Below are 17332 nucleotides of genomic sequence, written 5' to 3' on the forward strand. Positions count from 1 at the left end.
AAACACTGTAAGAGACGGGTGCAGCTCTCAAATACACTCAACCTCAGTCTCCTGGGTTACCTGGGTCGCAAAATAAAATCAACTTTTATCAGACACCAATCCTGTTTTGGGTGTAATTTATTACATTCAGGTCTGTGGAATATTTCCAGGGTTGCAGTTGAGAAGAGAAAGAATCCCGGGTCCCCCATCAGAATGTGATGGGGTCGATTCCGACCCACGACGAATCCTTTTATGAAGAGATCTGTCGTGTAGATTTTGCGTAACCCCGCTGACCTTTCGCACAACACACACACAACGTCTCTGTGAGCGTGTGTGTGTGTGTGTGTGTGTGTGGACGCACAAGTGTTTGTGGTTTTTCACAAGATGCATCCGTTCTTGTTGAGGGACACGACCTGGCGACGTGTGCTTTGAGTTTTGTTTTGGTGCGAACACCATTTGCTGTTAGCGTCAGACGACCGATTTATCAGAAAGCCCTTTTCACACCATGGAAAAATAAAAACTTTGTTTTCGACACAGAACCACAAATCAGTCAAAGAATTCTACACATCAGAATGAAAACAATTTGACCTTTGACCACCTTTGCTTTCACTCGTACATAAATGTGTCCTCTGACAGGAAGCCTCCTGTCTGTGTGCGAGCGTATGTTTGTTTGTTCACACACATATTGTGAGTGTGTGTGTGTGTGTGTGTGTGTGTGTGTGTGTGTGTGTGCGTGTGTGCGTGTGTGCGTGTGTGCGTGTGTGCGTGTGTGTGTGTGTGTGTGAAAATGGATGAAGCACTTCTGGTAAATAAAACACGACTGGGGTTTGTAGACTGGTTCGTAATGGGGATGAGTGAAATGTGTCTAATTTCAGATGAAAGTTTGACGGGCGACTGATTTAGGAGATTAATTTAGCATATACTATGACTCTAATCCCTCTCACTGTAGGGAATGTGATTACAGTATTAATATTATATTGGAGTTTTGTATCATATCATATCACAGCATCCATATATTGTGCATAACGAGGACTATTCAAGTAAAAACCTACTCAAATTAAATTGTAATAAATGAAAACTTGTCGCCCATCCTCGTCTCACACCCACACCCACACCCACAGCTCTCACACAACTCGTATAAGACTCTTGGCATCCACTTTGGTTCACATTTGCCTCCTTTACTTCCAGGAAGCGTTGTAGCGTACATCTCAGCGTTGACGTGTTGAGTCTCAGCGATCAGCGGCAGTGACAGCATCAGAATGCGCCCCGGGCGCCTACACAGTTTCTGTCCAACTCACACGATTGATCTTGCCAGTAACCACGCAATCAAACACACTGTCCTTTCCCTTGCATCTTCTCAGAGCCTCGGATCAACGTTTCCCATAATGCACGTGCCCTCAGCTACAGGAAGGGATGCAAACATGCAGAAAAAAGAAGTGATAGACTTGGACACACGCTGATGGAGCCCAGTGGTGGACTGATTATGGATATAGATATGTCTGAAAGACGAACGTCTGCTGGTTTAGCTGTGAGCATCACTCTTCCACATCATCAACAAACGTACAGTGGATCTAGGTGCTTTATGAAACTGGAACAAACCTCTGCAAGGCCCAACAGATCCAGAATAGACCTCCAATGGGAAGAATAAAAAAAACCAAACAACTAACTTTACAGACCCAACTGATCAACTCAAGCGCCATAACACAAAAATTTGTGGATTTCTATTCACACGAACGAAGCTCCAGACTAATGAGTAAAACTGATGATGTTCTACTTCAAAAAAAGCAAAGCTGAATACCTTAAAAAGAAGAAAAACCAGTCTGGGATGGAACAAACGACCCATTGGTTGGAGGCTGACTGTGTGCAGGGCATCGTGGGCCCCCTGCAGACATATTTATTTCCAATGCGTGTTTGCTTTTAATATTTGCTGATCTTGTGCGTCCGTTAGGAACTATTCCTGATTTGAACCTTAGCAGGCTGGCCGTTGCCACACCGCTGGCTCGTCGCCACGACTGTTTGAGGAAATGAAAACGAGGTGTAGCCCAATCCTCCACACCCTCGCCTCCTACCCCTTCACATTCACTTCTCCTATTTTCATGAAAGAGGAAGTGTCCGCCGGTGTCAAAGGAATCAAACATCCCCACCTCCTGTCCTTCCTGATGAGGAGAACGATCTGTGATGTCCAACAAGACAAGCGTCTGAGTAAAAAGGCGGTGGAGCCGTCCGGCCTAAAGCAACACATCATGTGTTCTTGCATCTGCCCTGAAATCACATGCTAAAGCCAAGATATTGGACTCTGTGACAACACTGTGAGATTGTTTGGGTGTGGGGTCATAGAGGAGTCTTCGTCACCTTCATCACTCATGTTCACTTAATGTATAAAGCAGTCTGTGATCTTTCTAGGATTCTCTCTGTGTTTATTTAAACGGTAGCTCGTGTCCTACTCGGGAGACACTCAAGTAAGACCAATAAAGATTAAGTCTAGTCTATTTTTAACCAGCATTATGCTCATTGAACTGGTTTTCCAGTGATGGCAACATCCACTATCTTATAAAGAGTAATAGAAGGAAACAACTGTTAAATGGATATGACAGTTTGCAAAAATACTCATTATCCCCAGAGGATGAACCCTAATTGAATTCCTCGAGAAAAGTGGTCCCAAACCCCTGGGTCATGGACTAGTATCTGTCCGTGGGTCAATCGGTACCGTACCGCCCAGAGGGAACACAGAATTTCCATTAATTCTGATTTATTTATTATCTGAGTCTGACTGATGTTTTGTTCTGGAATATTACCAGACTCTCTCCTCCACATCTGTCTCTGAGTCACTCATTACGCTTGTCAAGATGCTTGCCTTGGTCACATGACTACCTTCTTGAAAGGGCCGCTACAGCCGCTAACACAGAATACATTACTGCTAAACTGAAACTCCCAAGTTAGCATAACTAACAAAAGACAAACGGTGCAATGTTAAAATTGATAAACATTGATTTACATTTATTATTAGATTTAGGGAAAAAAAAACAGTTTTTCTGTGGGTCGTGTCATTTTATTATATCGCGCTTCGAAGCGGTGATGTATTGTAATTGTCAGTGTTCATGTGCTCGTCCTTTAGTATGTCCACCAAATATCTCGACCATCGTTTCAGATAGTTGAAACAAAAAGCACATTACTCGGGCGGCAAAGGGGATGAAAACGAGATGATGACCTTGACCTTGAGAAAAGTAGGTCAAGGTCAGATTTCAACTTTTGTACACTCAGGAACTGGACAATATAGAAAGGCGAGGGAGAAGGCCAGTGTGAGTAAGACTATAGCTCAAAGCTAGTGCTTTGATCTATGAAAGTAGGTCAGAGCACTAGCTTTGATCTATGAAAGTAGGTCAGGGTAAAATTTTGAATTCAGGGGTGTCGTGGGATGTTGCAGTCTGTGACTGCCTTGTTTTTGATGTATTTGTCCAGCACACCTTAAAGGCCGGTCCGTGAAAACGTTGTCTGACAGTAACCCGGTCCGTAGAGCAAAAAAAAGTTTGAGGACTTCTGAGCTAGGACCAGATTCCTGAGATCGAATCACATCATCTGTAACCACGGAAATGACACGAGCTGCAGTTTATGTTAGCACAATCAGATTACACCTGTGAAACTTTAGCATGTTAGCATTGTCTTTTTGAGGTTGTTGCCTCCAGCCTTAGCCCTTAGCTAAAAACGAACGTGACTAAATGACTCACAAGTCGATGCGACGTCCTTGTCCTCTAAATGTAATAATCATTCACTCACAAGTTCTTTTTGTCCTTTCTAAACAAAAAGGCGACAATTTGCCAGCTGAATTAATAAATTAACTGGGCATGTAAAATCAGATTAGACCCAATTAAACCCCCCCCCCACTTCGTACTGCTTGCCTTTTTCACAGGCAGGAAGAGTGACAGGAAGTTTAAGCGTCCGTGTAGACGCAGATAAAGCGGGAAGGACAGCTCCATATGTGTTACGTCAGCCTGGAGGGACAGCTGGGTCTGACTGTCTTTTCCTGCCGCGATCGTTTGGCCCCAGCAATCATCTCGTCTTGTGCTAAAGGTCTCCCATCGCTACGAGGCTCCTTGGCGCTATCTGGAAGCTACAGACAAAGAATATGCTGATTAAACATGCCTTCATTAAAGCAATTACATGCACAAGACATTTCAATTTCCCACAGGCAGCCAAATAATGAAGAGGGGAATACGGAGAAAAAGTGGAGGCTCAGTTTGGAGGAGCGTGGAGAAGAGGAACTGCTTGTTAGCGTTAATTTAAGCGACCCACACACTCTTTAAAGAGCATATTAAGTCTAAAAATACTGTGTGAGGGAGTGAGCTTGGCTTTCCTCGCGGGGACAGCCAGCTCTTCACCCCGGCGAACACCCCTACCTGACTCACCACACCTACAGGCCACTTCCAGGTCATCGAGCTTACAGCATGAAGGACCTTGCCAAAGATGGAGGAAGGGCATTAAGTCCGGTTCATTTAACAAAACCGGCCAGCGTTTTAGTGCCTGAATCACCTGCGGCGGTGATGGTGGGAGGCATGAAGGAGAGGACGGGGTTAAAATGACGAGGAAATGAACATCAGCAGCTGTCAGGCGTTCTACACATTACACAAAAAGACAAAAAAAGTCTCAAAGTGAGTTCAAAATGAGGCAGAATGGTCAAAACCAGGCAGAATTTAATTTAAAACAAGACAATTACTGTATTTATTTTGATAAAGTGATGATTACACTGACTCAGGCAATTTTAATTAAAAAAATTTGAATATTTGAGGCGTGAATCATAATTGGAAGAGTTTTGTTAACATTTCAAATATTTAAAATAGAACTGTTGCGTTTGCTAAACATATTGATCATTTATTGGTCATACCAAAACAAAAACTGCATTCGATAAAACTACAAGAGCCACAAAATGGTCACATTATAACACAAAAAAGCAAAGATATAAATAAATATGTTAACGTGTGTTCATTTTATCACAACAGGAAAAGTACTATTTGTCCTTCCTTCAACAGATGCACAAACACATGATTTTGAATAGAATTGAAATGATGCTCTTGTAACAACCCTACAATAATGTCATCATGTCGTCTCATGTTTGCTATTATGGGTTTCAACCTCCCACCGCTGACTTCACCTGCGTCACTCTCTCTACGGGGCACAGCTTGATGATTATGCGATTATGAAGTAATGAACTAAGAGCAAATGAAGAACAGAAATTGTCTTTATATGGCTCAACCGGCGCCTGTGTGTGCTCCTCCCCGGTTTCACGTTTGTTTTGTTCACATTTCTGCTGCTGCTTTTGGTTCTTCTTTGTCCTGTCTGTCAACCTGAATCACTTAAGCGCTCAGAAATGTGACGGAATCAGATGTATGAGGTGTTTGAACTCAGCCTCTCCAGTTTTCGTGTAATGATGCGCATGGGGAGAAATTGTTCAAAAAACCTCGGAGCTGATTAAGGGTCTGAAAGAGTCACATGTAAAGATTCCATAGAAGGGCTGCTGGCACATGCAAATTTAGCACCGTTAAGAATCCACAGAAGATTTGGAGCTTTCCTCGCTCAATCAGACTCAAGGCAACAAACTGTGAGTCATACAATCAGAAGAAAAAAATAAACTCCAAGCGCTGAAGCTTCTTATTTCCCCCATTAGGCCCCTGCTTTCAAAGCAACAGTCCTATGATAGCTTTACAATCTTTATCATGAAACCTACCCTGGAATCTGAAATCCGAATACGATCAGATAGAGAAACAACATCACAACAATGGTTGTGTATCAAATGCTGGCTGAACCAAACACAGAGGAACTTCAAAATGTAATTACAGGTGTATAAAATACCAAAACAGCTGTAAATGAAAGTCAAAGCAGACATTTTTGACAGAAAGCTAACTTGCTGTGAATGCAAACAGCTACATACCGAAACATACGGGAGAATAGACGAGTGGTGTCCCCTTTATGTTTGCTGGATTGGGTAAAAACCAACGTCTAAAATGTTATAGAGCCGAGACCGAAAGGAGAACATCAATGAGAAAACACAAGTAAATTACATAACAGGAGCTGTCAATCAAGGTTCAAGGTGGGTGTGGTCATGATCGAAAGTGGCCAATCATCAGAGGGCGCGTATATCCTGCGGTTTTGGCCCAAGAATTGTTAAAAATCAAAAACACGTAAGTCAACAGAGCCAAGTTCCCTGACAGAGGATGGTGTCACTCTTGGCCTCAAGGTTATTATTATGGCTTGCAGCTGACTGTGATGTCATACAGGTGAACTGTTCCTTTAAGAATATTTTAAGAACAGGCAAAGTCATTAAATTTATGACATGGGTTGTTTAAAAAGGTATATTCAAAATAAAAAATGTCAGGTATAAGCATGAGATGGGGGGGGGGGGGTCAGACTGTCGCCGGGAGCGGGTTCCCCATTCTGGGGAATGGTTCAGGTGGTCGTCAGCTCGAAGAAGAAACAAATAACGTGGTTCTGTCGCGCAGGTGTTTGCCTCATACCTGCGGGCCTGCGTCATTTATCTGTGGGGACGCGTTCGGTTCACCTGGCCTGACGCAGATCCAATTAAACACACACTGCACTTTTAAATAAATGATTCTTGGAAATTCATTTGCAGCTGTTTCAATTAGACATCAGCTGCTTTTTTTTTTTTAAATTTAACTTCGACCAGGAATTTGTTCCATCTGATTATATTAGTTTTAAACACGTCTGCTGCCTTTTTTTAGACACCTGAATAAACAGCATTGTTGAATCTGCTCCCTTTCAGCTGAAGGTTTGCTCTTCCAGACATCTATTGTGTTTCAAGTATTTCTGAAGCAATCACGCCCAAGACTTTGCGCCACTGAACCATCCTCTCCCTGCCTGCGGGCAGAAGGAGCGCGGCGGTGCGCCTCCCTCTCCTTCCGCGTCAAGACAGGGAGACTTGGAAGCGCGCCTCGGTGGGATCGACTTCCCGCTCCTGTCGGGGAGGAACTGGCGCGCCAGGATATCCAAATATGGACTGACCTGAATCGTTTTTTTGTTTTGTTTTTGTATCACACCCTTCTGTAAAGTCAACTCTCACACATGGGATTGTTGTTGAGGATAAACGCGCAGTGGTTGTTGGTTCCTCCAGGTAGAGCCTGTTGCGTCTTGAAGGGCTGTGGGACGGATTTAAAGTGACTTATTTATAAAAGACACTTAATCACTTGAGGTAATTAATTAGATATTCCTCTGTTTTTCTTGCCTTTACCTGGGTTTAGTTGTTCCCCACGCTAAATCGGCATCATCTTGTCAACAGTCCAAGTTCTCGGTAACAACGTCAGAGCGCGTCTGACAAGCCGGAGGCGGCGACCACAGAGGAAGCAGCCAATCGGTAAGTTGGCTGAAAAGAACGTCATATAAATTCAGCGGAGCTCCAACCGCGTTAGTCACGATAGAGGAAGCAGATGTGGAGTTCAGACCCACAGCGACATTCACGAGTGGAATGAAAACATCTGAGTTAGTCACTGGACTCCGCTTTGAATTCAACTAAAGGTACAAATCGACGTCTTGTTAGGATGCAGTGAGGTCCCACTGTTTTGGAAGTTTGGTTTTGTTTTTGGTAGATTTGATCTTCACTATAATCGTAGCTACGGCGGGACTCTTGAGCCGGAGTTTGAGTCATTTTGGACGCTGAAGCCTCGGTGTCAGAACTGCGTCTCTGAGGCGCGCTCTTGTTATTTGACTGTCTTATTTGAAATATGTCCACAATAATGGAACAGCCTTTTTATGACGACTCGTTTCTCTCTGCTTATGGCCATCCAGGCGCAGCTCTGCCAGACTACAAACTGCTAAAGCAGAATATGAACTTGAACTTCGCTGATTCATATCGGAGCTCAAACTTCAAGTCACAGCACCTGCGCGCCGACGCTGATTTCTATCCGACTGGCCCGGCGGACGTGGGCTCCTTGAAACTCGCCTCTCCCGAACTGGAGCGACTGATCATCCAGAACAGCAACGGGGTCATCACCACGACACCGACGCCCGCGCATTACCTCTACAACCGCGGCATCACAGAGGAGCAGGAGGGCTTTGCTGACGGTTTTGTTAAGGCTCTGGACGACCTGCACAAGATGAACCAGATGGCTCCTCCGAACGTGTCCATCGGGACTGGCGGCATTCCCTGCGCGGCTCCCCCATCCGTGTTCGGCACGTCCATCCAATCGGAACCACTCGAGTACGCCACCTTGAACAGCTGCACCACGAACTCCAGCATTTCATCCACCTCCAGCTATCCCTCCACCACCATCAGCTACCTGCCGCACCACCAGTACCACCAGCATCCCCAGGCCGTTGCGCACGGGTCTCACCATTTCCAGCACCCTCTGGCCGGGGTGGGCATCCACTCACAGCGGTACGGGGGCTTGAAAGAGGAGCCCCAGACTGTTCCTGACATGCACAACAGCGACAGCGGCTCTCCGCCGATGTCCCCCATGGATATGGAGAGCCAGGAGCGGATCAAGGCGGAGCGCAAACGGCTGAGGAACCGATTGGCGGCGTCCAAGTGTCGGAGGCGCAAACTGGAGCGCATCTCCCGTCTGGAGGACAAGGTGAAAGTGTTGAAAACAGACAACGCCGGACTTTCCAACACGGCTTCTCTGCTGAGGGAGCAGGTGGCCCAGCTCAAACAGAAAGTCATGACGCATGTGAGCAGCGGCTGTCAGCTCATGCTGGCGCCCAAAGTCAAGTCTTTTTGAAGAAACACCCTTTCTTTTTTGAGAAACACTGGACAAGAACTGCACTGACAACAAGGTTAGGGGACAACGCGTTGACAGATCACTATGGCTTCTTTGGCTGTACCAACAAAAAAAGAAGTCTGCACAGAAATCATAAGAGACTAAAACACTTTGGGCATTTTTGGAACGAATTATTAAAAATGTCGTCTTGGTTTTGCCTGTTTACATTTTTACATGTGTTTGTGGTTTATTCTCATGTAAGTTATTCGTGGTTGTCAGGTTGAGCCTGTTGTTTTTTTTTTTTGTTTTTGTTTTTTAAAATCTTGTACAGTAAATATTTAAGTAAATGAAATTATGAACCCGAGAAATGTGTTGGTTTTTTTTAAGAAAAATGATGTAATCCCAGTAAAACGAAGTTTTACCAATGATCTGTCTGGTCAGAAATTTAGATTAGAGACGAGCCGGTGTAGGATTATTTCCGTGATGACTCACACACGTTAATCTACAGTACATATGGTCAGATTTGATCGCAAACGTCACGTAAAGAAAAGGTTTCGGGGAACTCCCTCCCACATTACCCGTCAGAAAACGCTGCGCACTCCCCTTCACACCACAATGTGTCTGTAAATGAAAGAGGTTGTCAATGGAGAGTTTGGGGACTTCACCGATCTGTTTACAGTTTCTCAACACGTGTCTTGTGGAATGTGGTTTAGGGAAAATTGTTAAATGTTCCCCCAAAACAAGCAGAATGTGTGAGAGAATTTATCTTGACAAGAATGTGCGTCCGGAGGCTGATTATTTAAGGGTGATAAACCCAATTTTTTACTTCAGAAGTCACACCTACTGGGGACAAGAGGGGGGAAGTTCATGTATCTAAACGGATGCATTTGTCTTCATCGTTCCCAGTATAATATACGATTGAGTAATAATTGTTTTATGACACCACCTAGCAGTCAAAAGAGGGATAACATGCAACATGATAAACCAAGTCAGCTGCAGGTTTTAGATAATAACATACTAAAAAAAAAACGCACTCAGGATTTTCCTACTGTTTTAATAAAGATGGTAACAAATTACTCCTTACAGCAAACAAACAAATCTGTATTTTCAGTGCTTGAGACTCTGAGGTTGGACATATAAATATATGTAACAATGAATTCAGGTTCAGGTTGGGTGTGTTTATCACTTTACATGACATACTGCTTCACAGGGACACCTGCGAGGCCAATGCTACAATTAGGAACTCAGTAACACCATCTGGACATCTTCACTGCTTGGAGAAAAAGGCCTTGCTCTTCTCCACATCAGGGATGATGGTGTCGCTCCCGGGTTTCCAGCCAGCAGGGCAAACTGGAGAGTGGAGGAGTCAGAACTTAACGCATGCACACGTGAAAAAACTAGGGACGAGAACTTAATCACACCAGGTTATGTAAACGAATAGAAGGAGCAGTAAATTTATTCAAGATATTTTTTACTGAATAAGAAAGGCTGCATACAGAATATGTCTCAGAACAAATCTAAAGCCAGACAGATTTTCCAAATAAAGGACGAAATAAAGGTGTGTGTTATTACATGAATTTATGATTACTGTATCAATAACAAATCTATGTAGTAACAGAAAGGAAGGTGAATACAGTCTTTTAAGCATTTCAAAAAAATTAAAGAAGATACCACACTCTAATTGGCTGATTTATGGTCTGCCAATCTGATAAAAAAAAGTTCTCTGTCTGAAACAAAACAGAAAACAGCTCAACCGTGACATCATGTAGCTATTACTCATTTGCAGGTGCTGGAGCCACGGCCACAAACACGATTAACACATTAGCTGCAAATTAACGTACAAATAAAGTTTCTACTTGATAATTTTACTCACCTTCTCCGTTTTTGTCGGTAAACTGGAAGGCCTGAACCAGACGGAGTGTTTCATCCACAGAGCGACCCACGGGCAAGTCGTTGATGGTGATCTGCCGCAAGATGCCCTTGCTGTCGATCACAAATAGACCCCTGAGAGGCGCAGACAAGTTTTAGTGTTACACTAGAATGCTTTATGTGCTTTATCATGACAGGAGCACCTTTTAAAAGTCAGTGTGCTTCAGGCAGCTACCAGTTAGAACATCTGCTGTGGCACAGGGAATGAAAATGAATGTTTTGCAAGGTTAGTCATCATTTGCAAAGCGTCACATTAAACACTGATGCCATGGCAACTGTTTTCTATGACGTACAATTTTTGCTGGCTTAGACGAAGACACGCTATTAAAACCTGGGGCGATGTCACGCACCATCGGTTTGTTCAGTCCAAACAAGCAAGGTGGAAGAGAAAAGGGTCTTCCTCATGACAACAAGTCTGACCTGAATGCAATGCCGTCATCCTCCTTCAGTACGCCGTAGTCTCTGGAGATGGCTTTGGTGAGGTCCGCCACAAGGGGGATTTTCATGTCACCAAGACCTCCCTGTTTCCTTGGTGTTTTTGTCCTGCAAAATAAATTCAAGAGCCTTTAGCACTGGAGGTGTAACTTTTATAGTTAATAAATGAAAACACACTTCTTAAATCCTGCAGTGATGTTGGTTCAACCTGTCCAGATGAGGCACCAAAATGAGCAGTCTAGCAAATATTTAGTTAAACCCATGCATATGTAGTGTGTACAGGCCCTGTAACACACACACACACACACACACACACACACACACACACACACACACGGCCTGTGGGCATGCAGTGGGGGGGGTGATGGGCAGCTCCTTCGTGGTGCGCCCTAATCAGCAACTTGTAAAGGGGAGGGCGCCTTGCTCGAGGGCGCCTCAGCACTGCTCGAGAGGTGAGCTGACACCTCCCACTGTCAGCTCATACTCCGAGGTGGCTGGGCTGGAATCGAACTGCCGATCTTGTGATCATTAGACGACCCGTTCTACCGACTGAGCTACTGCCGCCCCAACAAGAAAATGTATCATTTAAATCATAAAACAAAACTTGACCAGAAAATATTTATGTCATTCTAATTCGTCTTGCCTAAAATTGTTATTTTACGAAGAGAAGTTACCTCATTTCAGTCCTTCAAGACTCAGAGATTATCAAAAAATGCAGACGAGGCGCAGTGTGTGGTGATAAACTGATAAGCCTGAGTGGGAACATTTTAGACTCACTAATTCTCACTCTTTACAGAGTCATTAGAAACAACTAACAAGGGACATCAGATCTCAAGTTATCTAAACCATATTAAACTAAGTTATGATTGAAAAATTTAAATACGACCCAGTGATATTTTCTTACCAAGCCAAGTGAGTGAAGTGAGAATCTATGGAGCAGCCGACAACTTCACAACCAATACTGCGGAACTCTTCTGCCCGATCGCTGAAAGCCACAATTTCCGTTGGACAGACAAATGTGAAGTCCAGGGGATAGAAGAAGAGGACCAAATACTTCCCTGAAAAGCACACAAAGAAGAAAATGGAGCACACACACCTTAGATATGCCCCCAAAATGTGTGGATCCACATAGACACAGCTGAACTGCAACTACTAGACTAACACACAAATTCAAATACCTCCAAATATGACTGTTACCTTTGTAGTCTGACAGCTTGATATCTTTGAATTGTCCACCGACCAAGGCTGTAGCGGTGAAGTCTGGGGCGGGCTGACCAATCTTAGCATTACCAGCAGACATGGTGACGTTGGAAAATGACTGAGAAATGAAACACTGAAGTTACTGGAACATTCCTTATGCTCACACCATCAACACAATAAGTTCAGCTGGGTGGAGCCTGAGGATCCACCTGCAGCTCTGATGGCAAAACCCTCTGGGATGTAATCTAAATGCGTATTTTCTGAAGCTTAACCAGAAACCCTGCTTTGCACACTGGTGCTCTGAAGCGTGTTCAGTTAGGCAAACAAAGTAAAATCACATGCAAGTCATATTCAGCCCACATAGGGGAAAAAAAAACCTGTTAAGAAGCTTATATAACCATGACTTTCACTAATCAACTGCATGTTAGCATTTGGATAGAGGGTTTTCAGAAGAATGCAATTTTAGCATATATCAAAACAGACATAAATACCTATGATACCTGGACAAACTAACACAAAAATGTAACAAATGTACAATTTCCCCGACGGGATCAATAAAGTATATCTTCTTCTTCTTCTTCTTCAACACTAATAATTATGACCAAAATAGCAACAATAATTCAAGAAAATGAACGCAGTGTTTTGCAAAGCTCAGCTAAAGGCTTAATATATTTATGGTCAAACGACGTGTCCCTGCTGCAGGTGCACAACAGACAGGAGCAGAACCCCCCAGAGAAGAGGCGCTGACCGGCTAGCTTGACGTTAGCTTCAAGTACTGAAACGGCTTCTTTGTTACCTCAGACCTCAGGCTACACAACAGGCACTTCGGGTCGAGTCGTGCATAATGTCAACTTCTCAGGTTTAAAAACACTCAAACATTTTCATTCAGTCTCACCTGACTTCACGTAAAACCGAGACGTAGTTTTTATGTGTTAAGTGTTCAGACGACGAGTGATCAATGAAAGGAGGGCTATGTGGAAACACGGCCGGAAACAGAGGCGGCCACCGGAAGTTAGAACAACTCCCTTCAAAATAAAAGACGTGTGTCAAAAGAGAAGCTCATTCATACAGTATTACTGTATTATAACTGCCTAAATGGATGTATGGGATTGAAAATAGACTATTTCTAATCATTTGTGACGCGGAATGCAAATTTACTAATGAAAACATAGGGACAAGCTACCCTTAGCAGCAAACAAAAGAAAGTGTGTATCAAAAAGTTTTCTGCCATGTTGCTGGTAGCAGTATACATTCCTCCCACCTCCAGCAACAACAACAGGAGTAAGGCATTGAATGAACTCTACCAACACATCAGTGAGCAGCAGACAGCCAATGCTTTCCTCATTCTGGTGTGGGACTTTAACCATGCAAACCCCAAGAGTGTGTTTCCAAAATTATATGGATATATCAACTTTGCCACCAGAGGAGCGAACATCTTGAACAATGTCTACATGACACATAAAGATGTCTGTGTAGGTTCTCAGTTATCCAGGTCATGGTTATCCAAAGCTGTTTAAGTCGATCCACTGGACTTCTTCAGTTCTGAAGAAGAACTGAAGAAGTCTCTTGGATGAGAGACGAAACAGCTTCAAGAACTTTCTTAACGTCCAGTGGATTGACTTAAATAGGTTTGGATGACACATAAAGATGCCTACAAGGCCCGCGCCCTCCCCCACCTTGAGGCGTCATACCACACCACTCTTATGCTAATGCCGGCATATAGACCACTTGTTAAAAATGTCAGACTTGCAAAAAGAAGTCACCCCCATCCTGCTTCAATGACTACCACCTGGTTGCACTCACTCCCATTCTCATGAAGAGCTTCAAGCGGCTAGTCATGCAGCACATCAAGTCTGCCCTCCCTTCAACCAGGGACCGTTTTCAGTTTGCCTATTGGTCTAACCACTTGACCGATGAAGCCATCTCGACCCTCACCTACCTGGAGACCAAAGACTCATACACCAAAATGCTGTTCATCGACTTAAGCTCAGCATTCAACACAATCATCCCCCAGCAGCTCATCCATTAACTGGACCAGCTTGGACTCAACACCCCCATGTGCAACTGGCTGCTGGACTTCCTGACAGGGAGACCATAGGCAGTTCGAGTCGGCAGAAACACCTCCAGCGCCATAACGCTGAACACAGGAGCCTCCCAAGGATGCATACTGAGCCCCCTCCTCTTCACTCTGCTGACCCACGACTGCACACCAACTTCCAGCTCCAACCTCTTCATAAAGTTTGCAGACTACACGACTGTGTGTACACATCTCCGGGGACCTGTCCTGGGGCAGGAACATCGCATCACTAACCAAAAGAGCCCAACAGGATCTCTACTTCTTCCACAAACCAAGGAGAGCATGAGCCCCATCCCCAATCATGCTTAACTTCTATAGAGGCACCATCAAGAGCATCCTGACCAGCTGCATCACCGTGTGGTACGACTCCTGCACCGTTTCCTGCCGCAAGACCCTGCAGCGCATCGTGAGAGCAGCTGAAAAGATCACTGGTGTCTCTCTCCCTTCCCTCAAAGATATCTATAGCACCCGCCTCAAAGCCATCAGCATTGAACTCTACCCTCACACTGCCCTGCCCTCTCTCCAGCACCTGACTACCTATCTCTCTCTCCCTCCATCAACTCAGGGACTACACACACATCACTTCCCCTACGGGATTAAGGAGTGTATAGTGATGTTTACCATCCCTTGTGTTTCGTCTAATACTTCGCGCTGTACTGTCTGATTTACTGTCTGTATTGTACTGCCTGTGTTGTCCTGCCTGTGTTGTACTGCCTGTGTTGCCCTGCCTGTGTTGTCCTGCCTGTGTTGTACTACCTGTATTGTACTGTCTGTGTTGTACTGCCTGTTGTATTGCCTGTTTACCGTGGGTCAGAGAGGACTGCAATTTCATCTGTGCTGTATGTCATGCATATATGGTACATTTGACAATAAAGCTGACTTTGACTCTGACTGATCCCACCCACCCCTCTCACAGCCTTTTCAGCCTGCTGCCATCAGGTAGGAGACTCCAGAGTCTGTGGACCAAAACCGGCAGGCTCAAGGACAGTTTCTTTCACCAGCCGGTCAGGAGGCACAACTCCCTCCCTGCTCTGCCCCCGGCCACAGCCCTGAACTCTACCCCCCCCCCCAGCATCTGATAACCTCTCTGTCTCTCTCTCCACCGTTAACTCAGGGACTGCGCACACGTCACTCCCCCTACGGGATTAGAGAGTGTATAGAGATGTTTACCGTTCTTTGTTTTTCGTGTCATACTTTGTGTTGTTTGCACTGTGGGTCTGAGAAGGCTGCAATGTCATCTGTGCTGTATGTCGTGCATATATGGTATATTTGACAATAAAGTTGACTTTGAAAATATGACACTCGTTCAAACTTAATATTTAGATTACATTATTTAACAGTAATTATGAATAACAGAAAGTGTATTCATGTCTTGTTCACTTTTCAACAAAGCAATGAAGAGTTTGTTTAATCCAAAGTCATTTTAAGGGAAGGACCTTCCTGTTGAACAGTTGCTTCTTGTCACTGAATTACAAAGCAGTAATATGTACAGTACTGTATATGTAATGAGATAATTAACCTTCTTTCTTTATTTGCATATGCCGCTATGAGGACATTAAGTTATTCAAAGCTCAGGGGTCATAGGTTGGGGCTTTTATTTTGGGAGAGAACAACATTGCGCTAAGATTCCCTCTTCCCCCCCAGCCCCTCTTCTTTCTCCTCCCAACCTACCAACCCCCAGTTTGCAGCAGCAGAGCTGCCCCCCTCAACCCTTCTTCCCACGAGCACCCCTTTCTCAATTTCCTCAGGCCTCAGGTCCAACATGCTGAGGACTCTTTACAGTTTGCCTACCAGGGAAAAGGTTGTTGTGGCGGATGCCATCCTCTACATGTTACGCCGAGCCCACTCGCATCTGGACAAGGAAAGCAGCACTGTGAGGATTCTTTTTCTTTATCTTTCAAGTGCCTCCCATACCATCCAGCCCTGTATACTACAAGACAAACTCCTACAATTGCGAGTGGACCCCAGCCTGGTCGTTTGGATACTACCTCACTGACAGACCACAGTTCGTCAGGCTAAAGGACGTCATGTCTGATACTGTGGTCAGCTGCATCGGTGTTCCACATGAGAATGTCTTGTTCCCGATCCTCTTCACTGTACATGGTGGACTTCTGCTACAACTCAGAACTAGGTCAGATCCAGAAGCTCAGATGAGACAATGAGGGGGAGGAGTATAGATGCTTGATGAGGAACTTTGTTGACTGGTGTCACAGCAACAGCCTGCAGCTAAACACCTCGAAAACTAAAGAACTGGTCTTTGACTTCAAGAAGGACAGACCCAGACCTAGACCAGTTCTGATAGAAACGGAGGAGGTGGAGGTCGTGCAGACCTACAAATATCTTGGGCTGTGGCTGGACAACAAGCTGAATTGGTCAAGCAACACGAGGCAGCTCAACAATTTGAACAATTTTAAAAGCAGTACAGCCTAAAGCCTTTTACAAAAGCATTGATATACAGTATTATTTTATATGTAATACCAGCGGGAACCCGTGGAAATTCCACGATAAAACAATAATTTTAAAACATTTAAAAATTAAAAATTAATATTAGACTTCATATCAAACATATGAAAACAAATGCATTGGTATTATAAACCAAGCGCACCCATCACAGCGTTCTCCCACCAGCAGGCAGCGCATCCCGGTCTGATCTAGAACTGGCATCGTCGTCTTTGGCGAGGAACGTGAATTAATAAATAAATAAATAAATAAATTTAAAAAAATAAAAATAAAATTATATATACACACACACACACACACACACACACACACACACACACACACACATATATATATACATATATAAATGGAGAGATTTTATTAGGGATGTATATATGTGCAGATGTATGTGCTTAGAACGAATGAGGTACATTCTGTGTACAGTATATATCTGAATATAGTGTTTATTTTATCATGAATTTTTAATCATGAGGTTCTTTTTGTGTTTTGTGTAACGCTGTTATTTTTATAACTGGACCTTGAATCTGTCATGATTTTTAAAAATAAATAA

General features: G+C 44.0%; 2 protein-coding genes across 3 annotated transcripts; one reads left to right on the plus strand and one right to left on the minus strand.

Annotated features, from left to right (window-relative positions):
* The first annotated feature begins 7345 nt into the window (after positions 1 to 7345).
* junba (JunB proto-oncogene, AP-1 transcription factor subunit a) lies at positions 7346 to 9583 on the plus strand. 2 transcript variants are annotated; one of them, XM_068320603.1, is made up of 2 exons: positions 7346 to 7500; positions 7771 to 9583. In XM_068320603.1, exon 2 carries the CDS (start codon positions 7809 to 7811, stop codon positions 8700 to 8702), a length of 894 nt encoding a protein of 297 aa, XP_068176704.1. In that variant the 5' UTR covers positions 7346 to 7500; positions 7771 to 7808; the 3' UTR covers positions 8703 to 9583. The 2 variants fall into 2 exon arrangements, with proteins under 2 accessions (XP_068176704.1, XP_068176703.1); XM_068320602.1 differs by lacking the exon at positions 7346 to 7500 and having other exon boundaries at positions 7509 to 9583.
* A 135-nt stretch (positions 9584 to 9718) lies between these two features.
* Positions 9719 to 13246, minus strand: prdx2 (peroxiredoxin 2). The gene is made up of 6 exons (XM_068320604.1): positions 13141 to 13246; positions 12243 to 12363; positions 11950 to 12103; positions 11031 to 11153; positions 10555 to 10685; positions 9719 to 10031 (listed from the first exon to the last, which is right to left on the minus strand). The coding sequence occupies exons 2-6, from the start codon at positions 12343 to 12345 to the stop codon at positions 9949 to 9951; spliced, it is 594 nt and encodes a 197-aa protein (XP_068176705.1). The 5' UTR covers positions 12346 to 12363; positions 13141 to 13246; the 3' UTR covers positions 9719 to 9948.
* Positions 13247 to 17332: the final 4086 nt, after the last annotated feature.

Source organism: Antennarius striatus, chromosome 8 (genome assembly GCF_040054535.1).
Source record: "Antennarius striatus isolate MH-2024 chromosome 8, ASM4005453v1, whole genome shotgun sequence".
Taxonomy (NCBI): domain Eukaryota; kingdom Metazoa; phylum Chordata; class Actinopteri; order Lophiiformes; family Antennariidae; genus Antennarius; species Antennarius striatus.

Coding starts and splice junctions, on each gene's coding strand:
- prdx2 (XM_068320604.1), bottom strand. CDS start 12,345: ATGTCTGCTGGTAATGCTAAGATTGGTCAGCCCGCCCCAGACTTCACC. Junction 11,154..11,949: donor CACTTCACTCACTTGGCTTG/GTAAGAAAATAT, acceptor TTTATTTTGCAG/GACAAAAACACCAAGGAAAC. Junction 10,686..11,030: donor GATGACGGCATTGCATTCAG/GTCAGACTTGTT, acceptor TGCGCCTCTCAG/GGGTCTATTTGTGATCGACA.
- junba (XM_068320602.1), top strand. CDS start 7,707: ATGTCCACAATAATGGAACAGCCTTTTTATGACGACTCGTTTCTCTCT.